The sequence below is a fragment of the Podarcis gaigeae genome (genome assembly GCF_964106915.1).
Source record: "Podarcis gaigeae genome assembly, chromosome: 14".
NCBI lineage: Eukaryota > Metazoa > Chordata > Lepidosauria > Squamata > Lacertidae > Podarcis > Podarcis gaigeae.
The window spans coordinates 50597429-50613978 of NC_139690.1; the positions used below are offsets into that span (position 1 = coordinate 50597429).

The 16550-nt window shown below is 49.6% G+C and overlaps 1 protein-coding gene across 1 annotated transcript in view; it reads left to right on the forward strand.

Annotated features, from left to right (window-relative positions):
• Window positions 1-2941: 2941 nt before the first annotated feature.
• LFNG (LFNG O-fucosylpeptide 3-beta-N-acetylglucosaminyltransferase) overlaps window positions 2942-16550 on the forward strand; it is a 34708-nt gene continuing 21099 nt past the window's right edge. The window contains exon 1 of the mRNA XM_083711726.1: window positions 2942-3573. Coding sequence (XP_083567852.1) covers window positions 3145-3573 — 429 coding nt within the window. The 5' untranslated portion in view covers window positions 2942-3144. The remainder of the gene's footprint in view (window positions 3574-16550) is intronic.

Below are 16550 nucleotides of genomic sequence, written 5' to 3' on the forward strand. Positions count from 1 at the left end.
GATTAAGACCTTTAGAGGCCTCAAGCACCTAAAATATTTTGGTGCACCCATATATATATATATCTATTTCAAATTGTAAACAATAAGAAACCATAAAATAAAATTTTATTTTTTGAAATGAAATGAAACCTACAGTAAGATGTTTGGTTTTATATACTTCCACTTTATTTATATTTGATAATTTTTCTCCTACTTTCTCTATTTGCAAAGCCTCTGATTAGATTCTCAAAACTTATGTAACACATCTGCTTCTATGCTTGGTAGAGATCAGGCACCCAGCCTGCCTAGTTGCGTAGTTGTTCTGTTGGGATTTTTAATAGACTTCAACTGAGAAAATGAACGCTCAGCTGAGCAACTTGTGACCATTAATGTTAACAATCTGGCAATGGGAAATTTCTTTGGTGCCCCCGCCCTTCCCTTGATGCCCTAAGCATGTGCTTATTTTGCTTAATGGTTAATCCAACCTTTGCAACACTTAGTTAGGTGAACCAATGGGTCTGACCACATGCAGTTCTGGTCGCCTCACTTGAAAATGGATATTGTAGAGTTGGAAAAGGGCAATGAAAATGATCAAGGGGAGGGCGTGACGGCCTTTTGTGGGAGCCAGTTCCATAGTTTAACTCTGCACTATGTGACATCATACATTTGTATCTTACTTTTCCACCCAGCAGGTCGTGAACATTATCCTCTTCTCTCCCCGCTTTTATATTTGCAGCAGTCCTGCAAGGCAGGCTTCACTACAGTTGATGCATATACATTTGTCGTGTCCGACTCTTCATGACCCCCTGGACCAGAGCATGCCAGGCACTTCTGTCTTCCACTGCCTCCCGCAGTTTGGTCAAACTCATGCTGGTAGCTTCGCGAACACTGTCCCACCATCTCGTCCTCTGCTGTCCCCTTCTCCTTGTGCCCTCCATCTTTCCCAACATCAGGGTCTTTTCCAGGGAGTCTTCTCTTCTCATGAGGTGGCCTCAGCTTCAGGATCTGTCCTTCCAGTGAGCACTCAGGGCTGATTTCCTTTAGAATGGATAGGTTTGATCTTCTTGCAGCCCATGGGACTCTCAGGAGTCTCCTCCAGCACCAGAATTCAAAAGCATCAATTCTTCGGCGATCAGCCTTCTTTATGGTCCAGCTTTCACTTCCATACATCACAACTGGGAAAAGCATAGCCTTAACTATATGGACCTTTGTTGGGAAGGTGATGTCTCTCCTTTTTAAGATCCATGTACAGAAGCAGCAGTTATTCTCAATAGGGTGGGATGGGGAGTGCAGGGGCCCTAATCCACATACAGCGTCTGACGCCCAGGAAATCCTGTTGGCAGCCTTGGAAAGACCTCCTTGGGTGACCTAATCACACCTTGTTTGCCTCTTATGCTGAATCCTCACTCCGCTATGAAACTCACTGGGTGACTTACACCAGTCACATCTCCCAGACCTTGCAGGGTCATGGAGCGGGAATAAAATGAAGGCGGAGGAAAACCATGCAGCCATCCATGGTGACCATCATCCAGCCACAATCTGACCCTCTAGCCCCAGAGTATGGCCTTCTACTCTTTCCAGAGGGATGTTTTCCAACCTGCTGAGCTTCAGAACTTCTGGACTGCCTCTTCCTCACCTCCCCAGAAGGACTTTTTGGGCAAGGAAATTGAGGCATCCTTTCCCCCCAAAGCGCCTGACCCTTAACACGCAGTCACACCATTTGGAACAGCTATCTAAAAGGGCACAATAATAATAATAATACACTGCACATCTGGCTGGGTTTCCCCAGCCACTCCGGGCGGCTTACACATAGCTGTCAACTTTCAGATTTGAAAATAAGGGATCAGCAGCTTCACCTGTCTATGGGATATCTAACAGTCCAGGATAGCAGTGGGAAGCGGTGCTGGAATAAGGAGATTTCCTGCAAAAAAAGGGGAAGATTGACAGCTATGGGCTTAAAGGTAAAGGTAAAGATACCCCTGCCCGTACGGGCCAGTCTTGACAGACTCTGGGGTTGTGCGCCCATCTCACTTAAGAGGCCAGGGGCCAGCGCTGTCCGGAGACACTTCCGGGTCACGTGGCCAGCGTGACATCGCTGCTCTGGCGAGCCAGAGCTGCACACGGAAACGCTGTTTACCTTCCCGCTGGTAAGCGGTCCCTATTTATCTACTTGCACCCGGAGGTGCTTTCGAACTGCTAGGTTGGCAGGCGCTGGGACCGAGCAGCGGGAGCGCACCCCGCCGCGGGGATTCGAACCGCCGACCTTTCGATCGGCAAGTCCTAGGCGCTGAGGCTTTAACGCACAGCGCCACCTGCGTCCCGTTATGGGCTTACAGGACATATAAAAGCAAAGTAAAACGTCAAACATTAACAACTTCCTGATACGCCTTCAGACCAAGCTAATCTTCTCTGTGTCCTTCCAATTTTAGTGTATGTGCTGCCAAAGGGAGCACATTTTACACATGCTCAGAGAACCGCTCTCCACCGAGTCCAGCACAGAGAACGGGCTTTTAGCTTGCAGGGTGTGCGTGTTTTCCCTGTTTCAAAGCAGACAAAACAAACAAAAAAATATTCTAGTGGCTGTTTTGCGAATGGCAGGAGCGAGGAAGAATGCCTTTCCAACACTTTTTTTTTTTAAAGCACGATTTATCTACAAGCGTGGGCTGGTCCCCTTCCGCATAAAACCCCACCGCGTCGCTTTGCCTTGTTGCAAGCGAGCTTTACGACCAGGGAGACCCTCCCTCCCTTTAATAGCCTCCGTCCTCCCCGCCCCGCTTTTCCAAGCTAAGCCACGTGGGAGACCCGCCGCTACCTTCCAGCCCGGGGGCCCCGCGTCCCGCAATGTTGCAACGTTCTGAGCCCGCCCCCTCCCTCGGTGGGCGCGGCCTAAGCCAGCCACTCAGAGCAAAGGGGCGGGGCCGCGGAGAGAGGAGTTTTTAAATCGCGGCTGAGTCGCTGCCTCGAAGCGATCGGCGCTGAGCTCGGCGCGCTGGGAGGAAGGGGAGACCCGGGACGGGGTGGCTGGTGCTGCTGCTGTTTCTGCTGGAGCGAGCGAGGCAGGGGAAGTCTTGGCAGGGCTGTTGTGCCTCGCGCGCACCTGGGCAGCGGTTGTCCCCCCCCCAAAAAAAAATTGCACTTAAAACTGCAAAACCTCCGAAATCCGCGATGCTGAAAAGCTGCGGGAAGAAGCTTTTGCTGTCTCTGGTGGGCTCCATGCTGACCTGCTTCCTGGTGCTGGTGGTGGACCAGCAGAAGGGGCAGGTGCTGAGCCTGGGGGGCGGCGGCGCCGGCCTCCTCCTGCAGCCCTTCGAAGGCTCCCGCGGCGACGCGGCGGGCTTGCGAGCTGCATTGCCCTCGGGGCAGAGCCACCACGACGTGCGGAGCTTCAGCGCGTACTTCTCCAAGCTGGCCCGGGGGAAGGCGGAGGCTGCCTCGGCGGTGGGAGGCGGCCCGGAGGAAGGGAAGGCGGCCAGGCCGCAGCTGGAGGACATTTCGCCCCAGGATGTCTTCATCGCCGTCAAGACCACCAAGAAGTTCCACAAGTCGAGGCTGGAGCTGCTGCTGGATACGTGGATCTCGCGCAACAAGGACATGGTAAGGAGATGGGGCCGCGGGGGCGGGTCTCTTCCCACCTCCCAGTTATGGGATGGATGCTGTGCATTTATTTTTAAAAAAGATGACTGCCAACAAAACAAAAACCCGATCCCCTGTTGCTGGAAGACTTGTGGTGGTGTTGGATGAATGCACTCTGTGCATGCTCAAGGGTACACTCGGCTTCCAGCATTGCTGGCGGTGCCAAAGCTGAGCTTTGGGACGGGAAATAGGTTGAGGAGTTGTGCTGTGGAAACTCCCTCTTTTGGGGGTGCTGTGTTCCCGGGCAGCGTATCTTCCAGGCTGAGCCTTGACCTGGAAACGAGTTTGTGGTGGTGGCAAGGAAGCCCCGGGGAACCCGCTTCCGCGCGCGCAGAGGCCCCTCGGATCGCTAGCACCCATCCAGAAAAGCGCGGGTTGCCTGCAGCGAGTGGGCGGCTGCCGCACGGTGCCAGCCCGTGCCAACGGCGTGCTAATGAGCAGGAAGGATGCGGGCTGGCGAGTAACTGCAAGCCCAGCGCCTTGATCTGTGCCGTCTCCGCCCTTGCCCCCCAGGGAGGGAAAGTGAGGCACGCTCCTCTGCCACAAGCCCACACAGCCAGCCTCCCTCCCTCCCTCTTTTGCTGCCCTCCTATAAATGGTTTCCGTCAAGGGAGGCTTATTTCGCTTGCTTGAGTGCATACACACACAGGTTTTCGTTTTGTGGCTTTCATTGTTTCCACGCGTTGCAGTAGTGCTTGCTTCAAAAGAGAGGCGTGTATCTGAAACTTGACATGCAATCCCTACTCTGAAATGGGCAGAACCGCTCTGTGGTTGACTCAATGGTTAGAGAAAGGCACTCTGCACATGCTCAAGCTGTCCCTTCCTCCTCGACAAACCCTTTTCAGAGTGTGGATGCCCGTCAGTTACTCTAAATGCATTTCTCCCCTGCAAATGGAGGCAACGGGGCAACGTTATCAGTTGAGATTCTCTGATAAACTGAGAAGGGTGTTGAATGGGGTGAGAGATGCCTTGTTCTCTATCGGGAGTCTAGTTTGCTCTAGGCAATTGCTACAAAGTTGGTCAAAGGGGATGTGTGTGTGTTTGTGTGTGTGTGTGCACAGACACCCATATTGGATACCTGTTAGGGCAGACAGGCGTGCAAGGTTTTGAGTAGAAGAGGTTTCTATTCAAAACTTTGCATGCCTGTCTGTTCTCCCAGCAAGAAAGCATTGCACTGCACCACTGCAAGCAAATGTGCATGCGATTCCCCCACCTGAGCTGTATGCGGTTCTTGCCACTGTGGCTGTGAATGCTACCCTTGAACTGCTTTGCCTAGGAATTAACTTCTGCCAAGTACAGACCAGATATGATAATAGCACTTCAGAGACAGTGTGTCTCTGCCAGGGCCAGTCCAAGACATTTGGCACCTGAGGTGGACTCCCAGACTGGTTTCTCCCCCCCCCCCCCCAGAGAAGAAGGGGTGAGGAAAGATCTACATCAGGATCTGCTGTCCCTGTGGATCCTGCCACTTGAGGTGGTCACCTTAATTGTCTCATGGGTGGATCAGCCCTGGTTTCTGCTGCATTTTTTAAACCACTTTCAGGCTTGATTGAGGGAATGCTAGGGGACTGTCTGTCCTTCTGTCAAAAGGCTTAAGGCACTCTGAAAACAAGGCTTCTCAGCCTGAAATGGCAATTCTAAGGGGAATGGTTAACTGGTTGAATCTGGTGTCAGACCAGCTTACAAGGTGGAGAGTAGAGGGATTATTATTATTTAACACATTGGCTTGTGTAGCTGAGCATTCCTGTGACTGTTAGGTTATGTGGACTTGGCCTCGTTCCCCTTAGTTCAGGCTTTGCAACGTGGTGGCAGCTTCCAGATGTTTTGGACCACAGCTCCCATCAGCATCACTCAGCCAAAACATCTGGAAAAGGCCAGGTTGGCAAAGCCTGTCCTATATAGCATCTCTGCAAGGGATCTTTGCAAAGGTTCCCCCTTGGTGTACTGCTGGAGAGCTGCTTCATTATTTAAATCTGCTCCCTAACAAACTGATGGCTTTAATGATTCCCTCTTCTCAGGCTCCGGTGCCTGTTTATTCCCTCCTCCCCAAATCTTTCCCTCCCTCTTTCTCTTCTCTGTGTTCTCTCTCTCAGGAAGATTGGAGACTGAGGAGCATGAAATGCAATTTGTGTCGCTGGACTGAGCTTTGTCAGATGTAAAGCAGAGACTTAAGACCAGGCTCATTTGCATAAAGAAAAAGGGGAGGGAGGAAAAAAAAAAAGAATTCTCAGGCTTGTTTTAGAGCCAAGAGGGGGGATGTCTTCAGTCACCAAGTGCTCCCCTTTCCTAAACTGTGACTGGAATTCCAGGATGCCCCCAAAGCAACTGGAGATGAAGAATTGGGAAGTTTCGTGGCTTAAAAAATTAGCATTAAAGTGCTAGTGATTTTCAAAAATTATTATTTATACAACCATCTTAATTCTCAAAATGTGGGTTCTTTTTTCATTCTGCCTCTGTATACCAACACAGGATGGGTTTCTTTTTACAGGTGGAGAAACTAAGGCAGGACAGAGAGAATGACTAAGCCCATTGCTGATGGTGAATTTTAGCACTGGTTTGATCCATTTTTGTCCTGCGGATCAAATTAGTGCCTGATGTTGCATCTATACAACTCCAGAAAAATCTAACTGCTACCCTAATTATTTTTAAAGAAACCGGGTGCAAAAGATACACGGAGGCAGTCACTTGCGCAGCACTTTGTAAACCCCCAGTTTTACAGTTTCCCCCGAACTCAGAGGAGTGCAAAAGCCAAAGGACAACTGCTTTCTGCTCCATGTATTACCGTGGAGAAGGCAGCTATCATTGACCACAATCCACAGTATCTATGATCTCCCTCTGCTGTTGGAGGCCGGGAATCCCAGGTGAGCGGAAGCAGAGAGCTGTTGCTCCTTCTTTCTGGCTATCCACAGGCACCTGTGAGAACAGGATGCTGGTCTCGATGGGCATTTGATCTGGCAGGGCTCTCCTCATGCCCTTGCGCAGGGAGTAGGAATTGGGTCTGTTTGCTTCAAACTGAGGAATGAGCAAAACATCCCTAGTGGTTCAAGCATCCCTAGTGATAACTCCCTTAGCCTGTGGCAGCCGTGTCTTGCTACTGCCGAGCCATTGGTGACCCAGCTGGGTAGCCGGGTCTTTAGAGCATCCTTCCATCTCTCTCATGGGCCATTTCTCAAGGTCACCTTGCATCTTGGCCACCCAGCAGAGACGCTCCAGCATGGATCTCTAGCCGCTACGCATGTCTGGGAGCCCGGAGGTGGGCGATGCCCCCAATACCTACCGACAATCCTGGGAAAAGCTGGCCCCTTTTCCCCCTTCACGGATTCCGTCTTTCTTCTGGGTTTTTTGTTCCGCCTTGTTTGTCCTCTCGGCCTTCCCAGAGCCTAGCGGCTCTGCTCTCACGCTGTCTCCCCAGGCAAGCTAACAAAGCCCCTTTTCTCCCGGGGGCTGAGAAAAGACTCGGCAGCCGCTTGTGTGGTGCTTTTCCGTGGGAACGGAGCGGAGGAGCTCGCCGGAGCTCACAGTGGCCAGGTCAGGTTGCCTAGAGATGTTGTGGGGTGGGGGGTGTCGGGGGGAAGTGGGGCAAAAATCCAGATTGCCTCTTCTTGGCGGGGTGTCTGAGTGACACCTCTCTCCTCCAGTGCTTGAGGGGTAGGCAAACTGAATTTCCCAAAGCCCGCCTTGCATCACAGCAGACAGGGTGGGGAACTGGTGATATGTTCCAACCTCTCCGTGCAGATTTGCATTCTCAGATTCAAACGCTGAGTGACCTTCAGAATCCTGAAAGTTTTGCATAATACAATGGCCCCTGGGGAAGACTGTAAACTCGCCTTGCCCACCCCCCAGATTATTTTTGAGACTACAGCTCCCATTAGCCCCAGGCAGCATGACCAAAATATCCAAAATATCTGAAGGGCACCAGGATGAGGAAAGTGCTGTAAGCCAAAGCTTTGTTCAAAGGAACTCCTTTGATGGATGGCGCTGGGCTGCGAAGGGTCAGAAAATCTTGGCCTTGCTACAGTGCAGACTTAGACTAGTTTAGGGGTGACTGGCACTGTAGTTTTGTGCAGGGGGGGGGGGACCAGAGCTAGGGACCTCTAATAGAACGATCAGCTGGCTGCCTTGTCAAAATGCCTGGCATTCTCTGGGATAAACTCTTACAGTTAAAAACTAGCCTGTAAGCTCCACTGATTTGTAGCGTAGAAAGCAGCTGACTCTTTGCTCGGAGATAGCCTAAGTTTACAACAGTCTTTTCTCTCTGCACCCCCAAGATGTGTTCTGTTTTTAAGTGGATCGGGGCTCCCACACTTCCAGATCAGTGCTGATGTGCTGCAACAGTAGCAGGTGATGGTCCTTTGTGGATATATCTAAAACTTGAGCATGTCACATTGTGAACTGGATCAGACAAGCGGCCAGGCTCACAGACTTTTCTTCCTCCTCTTTCGTGGAAGAGGTTTAGAAAAGGGAAAGCCAAATAAATCAGGTTGGGAAGCAAACTCCGCTGGGGGGAAAGGTTACAACATCTTGGGCTTCCTGGTTGCTGGGGGGAAATGAGGTGAATAAGGGAGCATGGTGGCAGAGGTGTGTCGTGGTGAAAGTGGATTGGGAGAAGCTTTTCTCTGCATTGGAGGACAACCTGAACACTGGGAGATTCAGCACAGACCAAAGGAAGTTCTTCACAGAATGCTATTTTGTTGTTGTTTAGTCATTTAGTCGTGTCCACCTCTTCGTGATCCCATGGACCAGAGCACGCCAGGCACTCCTGTCTTCCACTGCCTCCCGCAGTTTGGTCAAACTCATGCTGGTAGCTTCGAGAACACTGTCCAACCATCTTGTCCTCTGTCCTCCCCTTCTCCTTGTGCCCTCCATCTTTCCCAATGTCAGGGTCTTTTCCAGGGAGTCTTCTCTTCTCATGAGGTGGCTATGGAATCTGCCAACACCACATGTAGGGATGATCGCCCACATGGATGGCTTTGGAAAAGAGTATTAGAGCAATTCATGAAGGATAATCAGTGGCCATTGGCCATGATTGCATCCTGTCTCGTCTGTCTCAGGCTGAATGCCAGTTGCGGGAAATCTCAGGTGGGGAGACATTGTGCTCAGGTCTCACTTGTGGGCTTTCAAGAGGCACCTGGTTGCGCCCCCCCCCCCGGGGAGAACAGGAAGCAGGGCTATGTGGGCCTTCGGCTGGATCCAGCAGCCAAGCTCTTCCTACAACCTTTTAACGGTTGATCTCTTGCTAATCATGATGTACCCTCTTTCTCAGGGGGGGAATCGAGTTGACTGTAGCCGTGGGGCCTCTCTTCCACCTCCTTGTCTTTGTTCCACATTCGCACAGCTTCTCTGTGGCATGGAGCCTTTTTCAGGCTTCAAGCAGAGCAGGGATTTCCTTGGGAATTGCCACAATTGCATCTTCCCATGTGGGTGGAATCCCTTTTCACGTTCTGTAATGATGAGGGATGTCTCCCCTGGACTCAAGACATGCTTCAGTTCACGTACGTTGCTATTGTACACATGTTCTGCTTCAAAAGTCAACTCTGCCATCATAAGAGCATGAGAAGAAGGTCCATCAAGCCCACCCTCCGGTTCTCACAGTGGCCAACCAGATGCCGGTGGGACACCAGCAAAGCCAGACCTGAGCACAAGAGCAACTCTCAACTCCCGTGACTTCCAGCAAATGGGATTCAGAAGCATCACCATGGAGGCAGAGCAGGGCAGCCCCAAGACATTTGGGTATCTGAGGTGAACCACAGAATGGCAGCCCCTTTCCCTCCAGGGATGGTGGGGTGAGTGAAGATCTACCTCAGTACATGGAAGGAATGGTTGGCAAAAGGCCCCCTGTGAGAGGCAGGGAAGGAAAAATCTCCCAGAGTGAAGGAAGAAAGGGAAGCGCGCTCTCTGCGTGAGACGAGGGTCTCGGACACTGAAGTCCAGCTCTGAGGGCCTTCTGGCGGTTCCCTCGCTGCGAGAAGCCAAGTTACAGGGAACCAGGCAGAGGGCCTTCTCGGTAGTGGCGCCCTCCCTGTGGAATGCCCTCCAACCAGATGTCAAAGAGAACAACAACTACCAGACTTTTAGACGACACCTGAAGGCAGCCCTGTTTAGGGAAGCTTTTAATGTTTAATAGGTTATTGTATTTTAGTGTTCTGTTGGAAGCCACCCAGAGTGGCTGGGGAAACCCAGCCAGATCGGCGGGGTACAAAGAAATTATTATTATTATTATTATTATTATTATTATTATTATTATTAAGATTTACTATTAGGAAAGGGCAGAGCCTAGTCTAGTAGCCATTGATAGCCTTCTCTCTCTTGAGTTTGCTCATCCTCTTCTAAAGTTTGGTGACCCGTTGTTGCTTCCTGCGGGAGTGAGTTCCACAGTTTAACTAGGCACGGAAAAAGAATCTCTCTCATCCTGGATCTTCCAACTTTCAGTTTCAATGGATGTCCATGATTTGGAGTTCGAGAGAAGCTTTTCTCTGTCCACTTCATCCATGCCTTGTGTACATCTATAAACTTGCCGTTTCTTTGAACAAAAGAGTTCCAAGCGCTGCAACCTTTCTTCACAGGGAAATGTCTCCTTGAAGATTGTGTCAATGAAACAGCTTTCCCCCTGGCCTGTCCCAGCTGCTGACTTAGACTGTTCTTCAGCTACACTGGCACACTGCCCTACCATGGTGTGTTGGGTGGCATCCTGGTATGGCCCTTTCCACATTGCCGCCTCTTTAGTGAAGCCAACCAGCCGGCCAGGGGGGGAAATCATGTCAGCTTCACTGAAGTTCCTACACTGTCTTGTTTTCAAACTATTGCCGTGTGTTCCAGTTCTGATGTGCCTACCTGCCCTTTCCTTGTGTTTGTGTGTAAAGGGAAATGACTGGGGCGTAGATCACAGGGGGAGCTATTTTGGAGTCGAGACCGAAAAGGAGAGCTTAACATGTGGAAAAAGCCGTTTGCAAATGTTTGAGGGAAAGCTGCATGTTTGTTTTCCAAGTATGCACACCGGAAGCAGAAGGTGGGGGAGTCTGCCTTAAGGGGTTTATCTAAAACACGAGGTCTTTCTGCCCTCCCCCATCAACCTGCCATTTATTAAACATCTCCCTGAAGCTTATCCTTCCTCTTTTAGCTGCATTCAGGCTGTTTGCAAAAGTGGTTGTGAGATGTTAAGATCTAAAACCGAACATCCTTCCTTCCTGTAGTTTGAATGCAAAGAGTAGGCAGCATGTTCAGAACCCACAAATGTGCTGTTGACTTACCCTATTCATGCAGAATGAGCAAAATGTGTAATTTGGCAAATGAGTCCTCTCTCCATTCGACCTGGCATTCCTCAGAACCAGTTAATTCCCCAAATCATGAGAAGGGCTTCCTAAACGAGCCTTTTGGGGATGCTGGTTCACATGGTCTTTTTTTAATTGCACACACATAGGTAGGTCAGGAGAATGACCTCTTGGTCCCCTGTTGGTTGAGACCATCCCTGAGCAGGCCTGGACAAGTGAGCTTTGTGACCTTGGTCCTGTTGTGAGGGGGGGAAAGAGTAACACAATGAACTTTGTTTCAGGCTTGTAAGTGGTGACTAGCCTGATCGCCTGCATGGTGAGGAAGAATCTCCTCTGGGTGACGAGGCAGTGAGAGCTTTACAAGAGGGTCCTACTTTGGCCAAATACCAATAGCTCTTTCCTGCAGATGCTCAGTGCATTTGTATTTACAGTGGTACCTTGGGTTACATATGCTTCAGGTTACAGACTCCACTAACCCAGAAATAGTACTTCGGGTTAAGAACTTTGCTTCAGGATGAGAACAGAAATTGTGCTCTGGCGGCATGGCAGCACCGGGAGGCCCCATTAGCTAAAGTGGTGCTTCAGGTTAAGAACGGACCTCCGGAACAAATTAAGTACTTAACCCGAGGTACCACTGTATTTGATGAAATTTATATACTGTTTGATTGTTATAAAACCATGATGGTTTACAAGAAATAGGAAAATTTTAGATAAAAACCAGTTAAAACCAATTTAAAACACTTAAAGGAATTTTCAGTTAACAGTAGAAAAGACTGTTGTGCAGTCTTTTTTCATGATTTTATGACCCGGAGATGGTGGAGGACTTTGCAGTAAGCTTGTAACTTACGTTTAGCTTTATCCACTAGGCAATAAATAAGGGGGGGGGGGGCAGCCAGGAAAAAGGCTTTGGCAAACCCACCCACCATTGCACCCAATCTGTTTTGAATATATATAATTTGGGCTTTAGGCGCGACCCCCACAACGTAACCTCCACATCAATTGAGGGCATACTGTACTTCCCCACAGGGTCTTGCAACAACCGTCCAAATATATAGCCAGAACGCAACTGTTTAGTTCCAGTAAATCAGCTCTGACTGTGTATGGTTCCCCTTTTACTGCCACCCTGCCAGGGTTTGCTGCCACGTAAACTGCTTACGGAAATACCCTCCCAGACACCAAAGCTGCTAATAACTTGAGGGCTTGGTATTTTTCTAGCAACTCTCAGCAGGCACCGCCAGTGGTTGACCGCCACAGTTAGAATAACTTTCAGATGAGAACCCATAAAGAATTACTTTACGTATGGAGTGTAGGCGGTTGCATTTGACACAATGCATGCACAGGGACTAGCGGTTAACACACTGTGCAATGGGATCCTGCCCCTTGTTTTGTGCACAAAGCAACTTTCTGACCCCGCACCTATCAGTTTCCTGCTCTGCCTCTAAACGAAGATTTTGCACTTATAGTAATGGGATAGCAGGATCGGCCTATTGCAACCGTTTCAAGAGTGAGCAGCCCTTAAATGAGTGAAGCTTTGTTAAAGAGCAGACTCTGCTCATGGCAAACACACACTCAGAGATGCTCATAGGTAAGGAAGCAATAAAGTTGTCCATTGTAGGACATACATAACTTGGAGAAAAGAGTTTGTGGTTCTAGTCTCACCAGCTGGTCTAGAGAAGAACAAGACAGCCATGCTTGCTCCTCTGCTCTCTGAAGATTGAGAAATGTGAGGAGGAGGAAGTTGTGAGCAGGATGCAACCCGAGAATATCGGTCTCATATGAGAGAGGGCGGGAGAGGGTTCGTTTCAAGAGGTTAAAGATATCTGTCCCTCACCCCATCGGTTTAAACCATGGGTAGGCAAACGAAGGCTGGATCCAGCCCAATTGCCTTCTAAATCCGGCCCGCAAACGGTCCAGGAATCAGTGTGTTTTTACATGAGTAGAATGTGTCTCGGTTACTTGTGGGGCATAGGAATTCATTCATATTTTTTTTCAAAATATAGTCCGGCCCCCCACAAGGTGTGGGGGACAGTGGACCAGCTCCCTGCTGAAAAGGTTTGCTGACCCCTGGTTTAAACCCATGAGAAAAATCATATGCTCTAAAGTGAGTTGTACCCAAACTTCCAACAGCTGGACTACTTAACTCCCATTTCTGCAACACACACCAGCCATCATTTCCAACTTTACCATTGTGAGCCTTGTGATGTTTTGGCCTACACCAGCGTTCCCACTTGGGTTCCCAGCTGTTTTTGGACTACAACTCCCATCATCACTACCTAGCAAGACCAGTTGCCAGGGATGATGGGAATTGTAGTCCAGAACACCTGGAGGGTGCCAGGATGGCGAAAAACTGGCAATGAGGACTCACATTTTCTCCCCTTCCTAGCTTCTCTTTTGCATCTCAACTGTAATCCAACTCTGGCAGAAGCTCTTCTGATGATCTAGCCCCGAGGGGAGAGTCCAGTCTGTGGTTTGGGGCTGCGGTTGTTTTTTTGGAAGTGGTTTCTTAAGAATTGTGGCCGATTCAGTGTGGAAATACTCGGAAGCCAGAGGAGAGGGGAGAGGACTTCAATGCCAGGGAGCACTTGGGGGGAGGGAAGGAGATGAATACAGATGCAAGCTAATCCAAACTTAGCAAATTCCTGCTGAGTCGAGGGATTTGCCTTAACAGGATCACACAAGAAATCGTCTTAGTGTGCAGAGCCGAAGAAGAGAGACCTCAGCGCCGAGGAAAGCGGGTGGTCTGGGTTTTCTGCCACTTGCAGGCAGCGCCAGCTGCGGATCTGGGTCTGCCCTGGGTCCAATGGTGTGGAAATAAAGCTGGCCCGGCCCTGGGATAGCCAGCCCTCCTGGCAGAAGACTTTGTAGCAGGAACCCCCCCACCCCAATCATTCTGTTTGTATAAACTACACACTCACACACTACATACGCCACATTTCTGTTATAAATTCATAGAAAATTATGTTAAAGAAGGACCAAACATTCTTTATGTATGCAACAACGGCAGCAAGGATACTCATCGCTAAGAGTTGGAAAACTCAAGATCTACCTACACTGGAAGAGTGGCAGATGCATCTGATGGACTATATGCAACTGGCCGAGATGACTGGCAGAATCCGGGACCTGGGAGAAGAGAGGGTTGAAGAAGACTGGAAGAAATTTAAGATTTATTTACAAAAATATTGTAATTTGGTTGAATGTTAAGAAGGATAAAGGTAAAGGTAAAGGTACCCCTGCCCGTACGGGCCAGTCTTGACAGACTCTGGGGTTGTGCGCCCATCTCACTCAAGAGGCCGGGGGCCAGCGCTGTCCGGAGACACTTCCGGGTCACGTGGCCAGTGTGACATCGCTGCTCTGGCGAGCCAGAGCCGCACACGGAAACGCCGTTTACCTTCCCGCTGGTAAGTGGTCCCTATTTATCTACTTGCACCCGGAGGTGCTTTCGAACTGCTAGGTTGGCAGGCGCTGGGACCGAGCAGCGGGAGCGCACCCCGCCGCAGGGATTCGAACCGCCGACCTTTCGATCGGCAAGTCCTAGGCGCTGAGGCTTTAACCCACAGCGCCACCTGCCCACCACTGAATTAGATCCGAATTCGACGATAAGTGAGATTAAGGAAAATATAAATCTTTTGGAGAACTGCTAGATCCTATTTAAATGAGCGGATATAAGATTGTAAACAAGATGGTAATTTGCTTGGAAAAACCTTTTTTAACGATGTAAGTGAGAGCGGGAGACGTGAGGGAGTCCAAAGAAGTGATGAAATTATGTTATGATATAAATAATGTTTATTGTTTATGCATTTGTATTCAAAAACCTTAATAAATATATTTTTTTTTAAAAAAATAAATTCATAGAAAATCAACCATACATCGGATGTGCACTGTTCCATTTTTATTTTTACTCCATATGACAAGAACTAACAAAGGGGGGTGGCTTAGTCCTGGTCAGCCATAATCCCTTCACTGTCTCAGCACATCCACAGGAGCCCTGCCCATGCCAACCCTGATGATCCCAAACAGAAGACAATCAAGATCACAAAGAACTTGCATATGGGAGTTGATTCAGTATGGACTGAAACAAAGGACAATGATCAGATCTTCCCTCAGGGGGCAGGAAACTGCCAACTCCCCTCTGTCACCTGGAAAGTACTCATGGGGAGGGGGAAAGGGGGAACCAGCCAGGTGACAAGACACTCAGGTTACCACCAACTCCTCCCATAGCCCCTCCTTTCTGTAATGTATGCCTCCCTCAGCCCCTCTCTGTAATGTATGCCTCCCTCAACCCCTCCTTTCTGTAATGTATGCATGATGTTTCTGGGGGTGGGCTTGATCTAGAGGAGGGGAATTTCAAAATTTTTTATAAGACCTTGCACACTATTCTTCTGGGTCTTTTCTCTCTCCTGCAAGTGAGGGGAATACCCTGTTGCAACAGTTCAATAAAGGCCAAGCCTACAGGCTGCTGTTTTGCTCCAAGTTATCCTGGTTGGTGTCTTTGTTTTGTCCAAGGGAGCCCTCGGATTTTTCCTGTAACAACTTGGTCGCTGGAATGGAATATTGTTCGATCTTTAAGCAGCTTTTTTTTTTTTTTTTGGACTAGCTTCTCCCTGGCTGCCATGTATATCTGCTTCATCTTATTCGAGCTGCCAAGAGTCAGGCCTGCAGGGGGTCCCTGCTGCCACCCCCAAAGCACATTTGCGCTCCTTAGTCCTAAAATGACCACTTTAACTGTAGCTCAGCAGAAAAAACACCACCTGCTTTGCATGGTTCAATCTCTAGCATCTAGGGCTGCGGAAAACTCCCCACCTGAAATCCTGGGGAGGTGCTGCCGGTCAGAGTGGGCAATGCCAGCAGTCTGATCCAGCATAAGGCAGCCTTATGGGTTCCTATAAAGAAGGGCCCATAGCTTAGGGGTAGAGCATCTGATTTGCATGCAGGAAATCCCTGGCATCTCCTATGGGGCTGGGAATGTCCCCTGCCCGAAACCCTGGCTGCCAGTCAGTGTGGTCACAACTGAGATTGGTGCAAGAGCAGCCTTTAGAAGCCATGAGAGCTTAAGATTTTGCTTTTGTGTGCATTGATTCAGTCCCACATCCTATGCTCATCCAGACACGTGATGGAATACAAGTGTACACACTCACGCCCATCATGACTGACCTGCTCCATGTTTTCTTTTGCAGAACGGTTAAATACCATATTTTTTGCACTCACTTTTTTCCTCCTAGAAAGTAAGGGGAAATGTCTGTGCGTGTTATGGAGGAAATGCCTACGGGTGGCATGCCTACGGATTTTCCTCCTCTAAAAACTATGTGCGTGTTATGGTCGGGTGCGTGCTATAGCGCGAAAAATACGGTAATTGCCTTGCCCTCCCCTTACTTTCCTCTCTCCGCAAGCCATGCATTTGCCTTCGGGACAGCGCATTCCTAAGCAGCTGCGGCTCCCAAATTTTCATAGCGCCTTGGCTGGAGTCCCTGCCCTGGGGGTTAATAGCTAGCTAGGGTGCGTGCCATGCGCTCCGCACATGCCCCACAAAGCCCGGTGCGCTTCTGTGTACAGAAGAAACAGTGCTGTGTTTACTGTTTACACTCCAAACACAGGTGTGGGCCCCGCCCGACCGGATCCAGTGACCCAGTGCTCCCAACCAGTTCTGGCCACTTTGCTGGGGCAGAGTGGGAA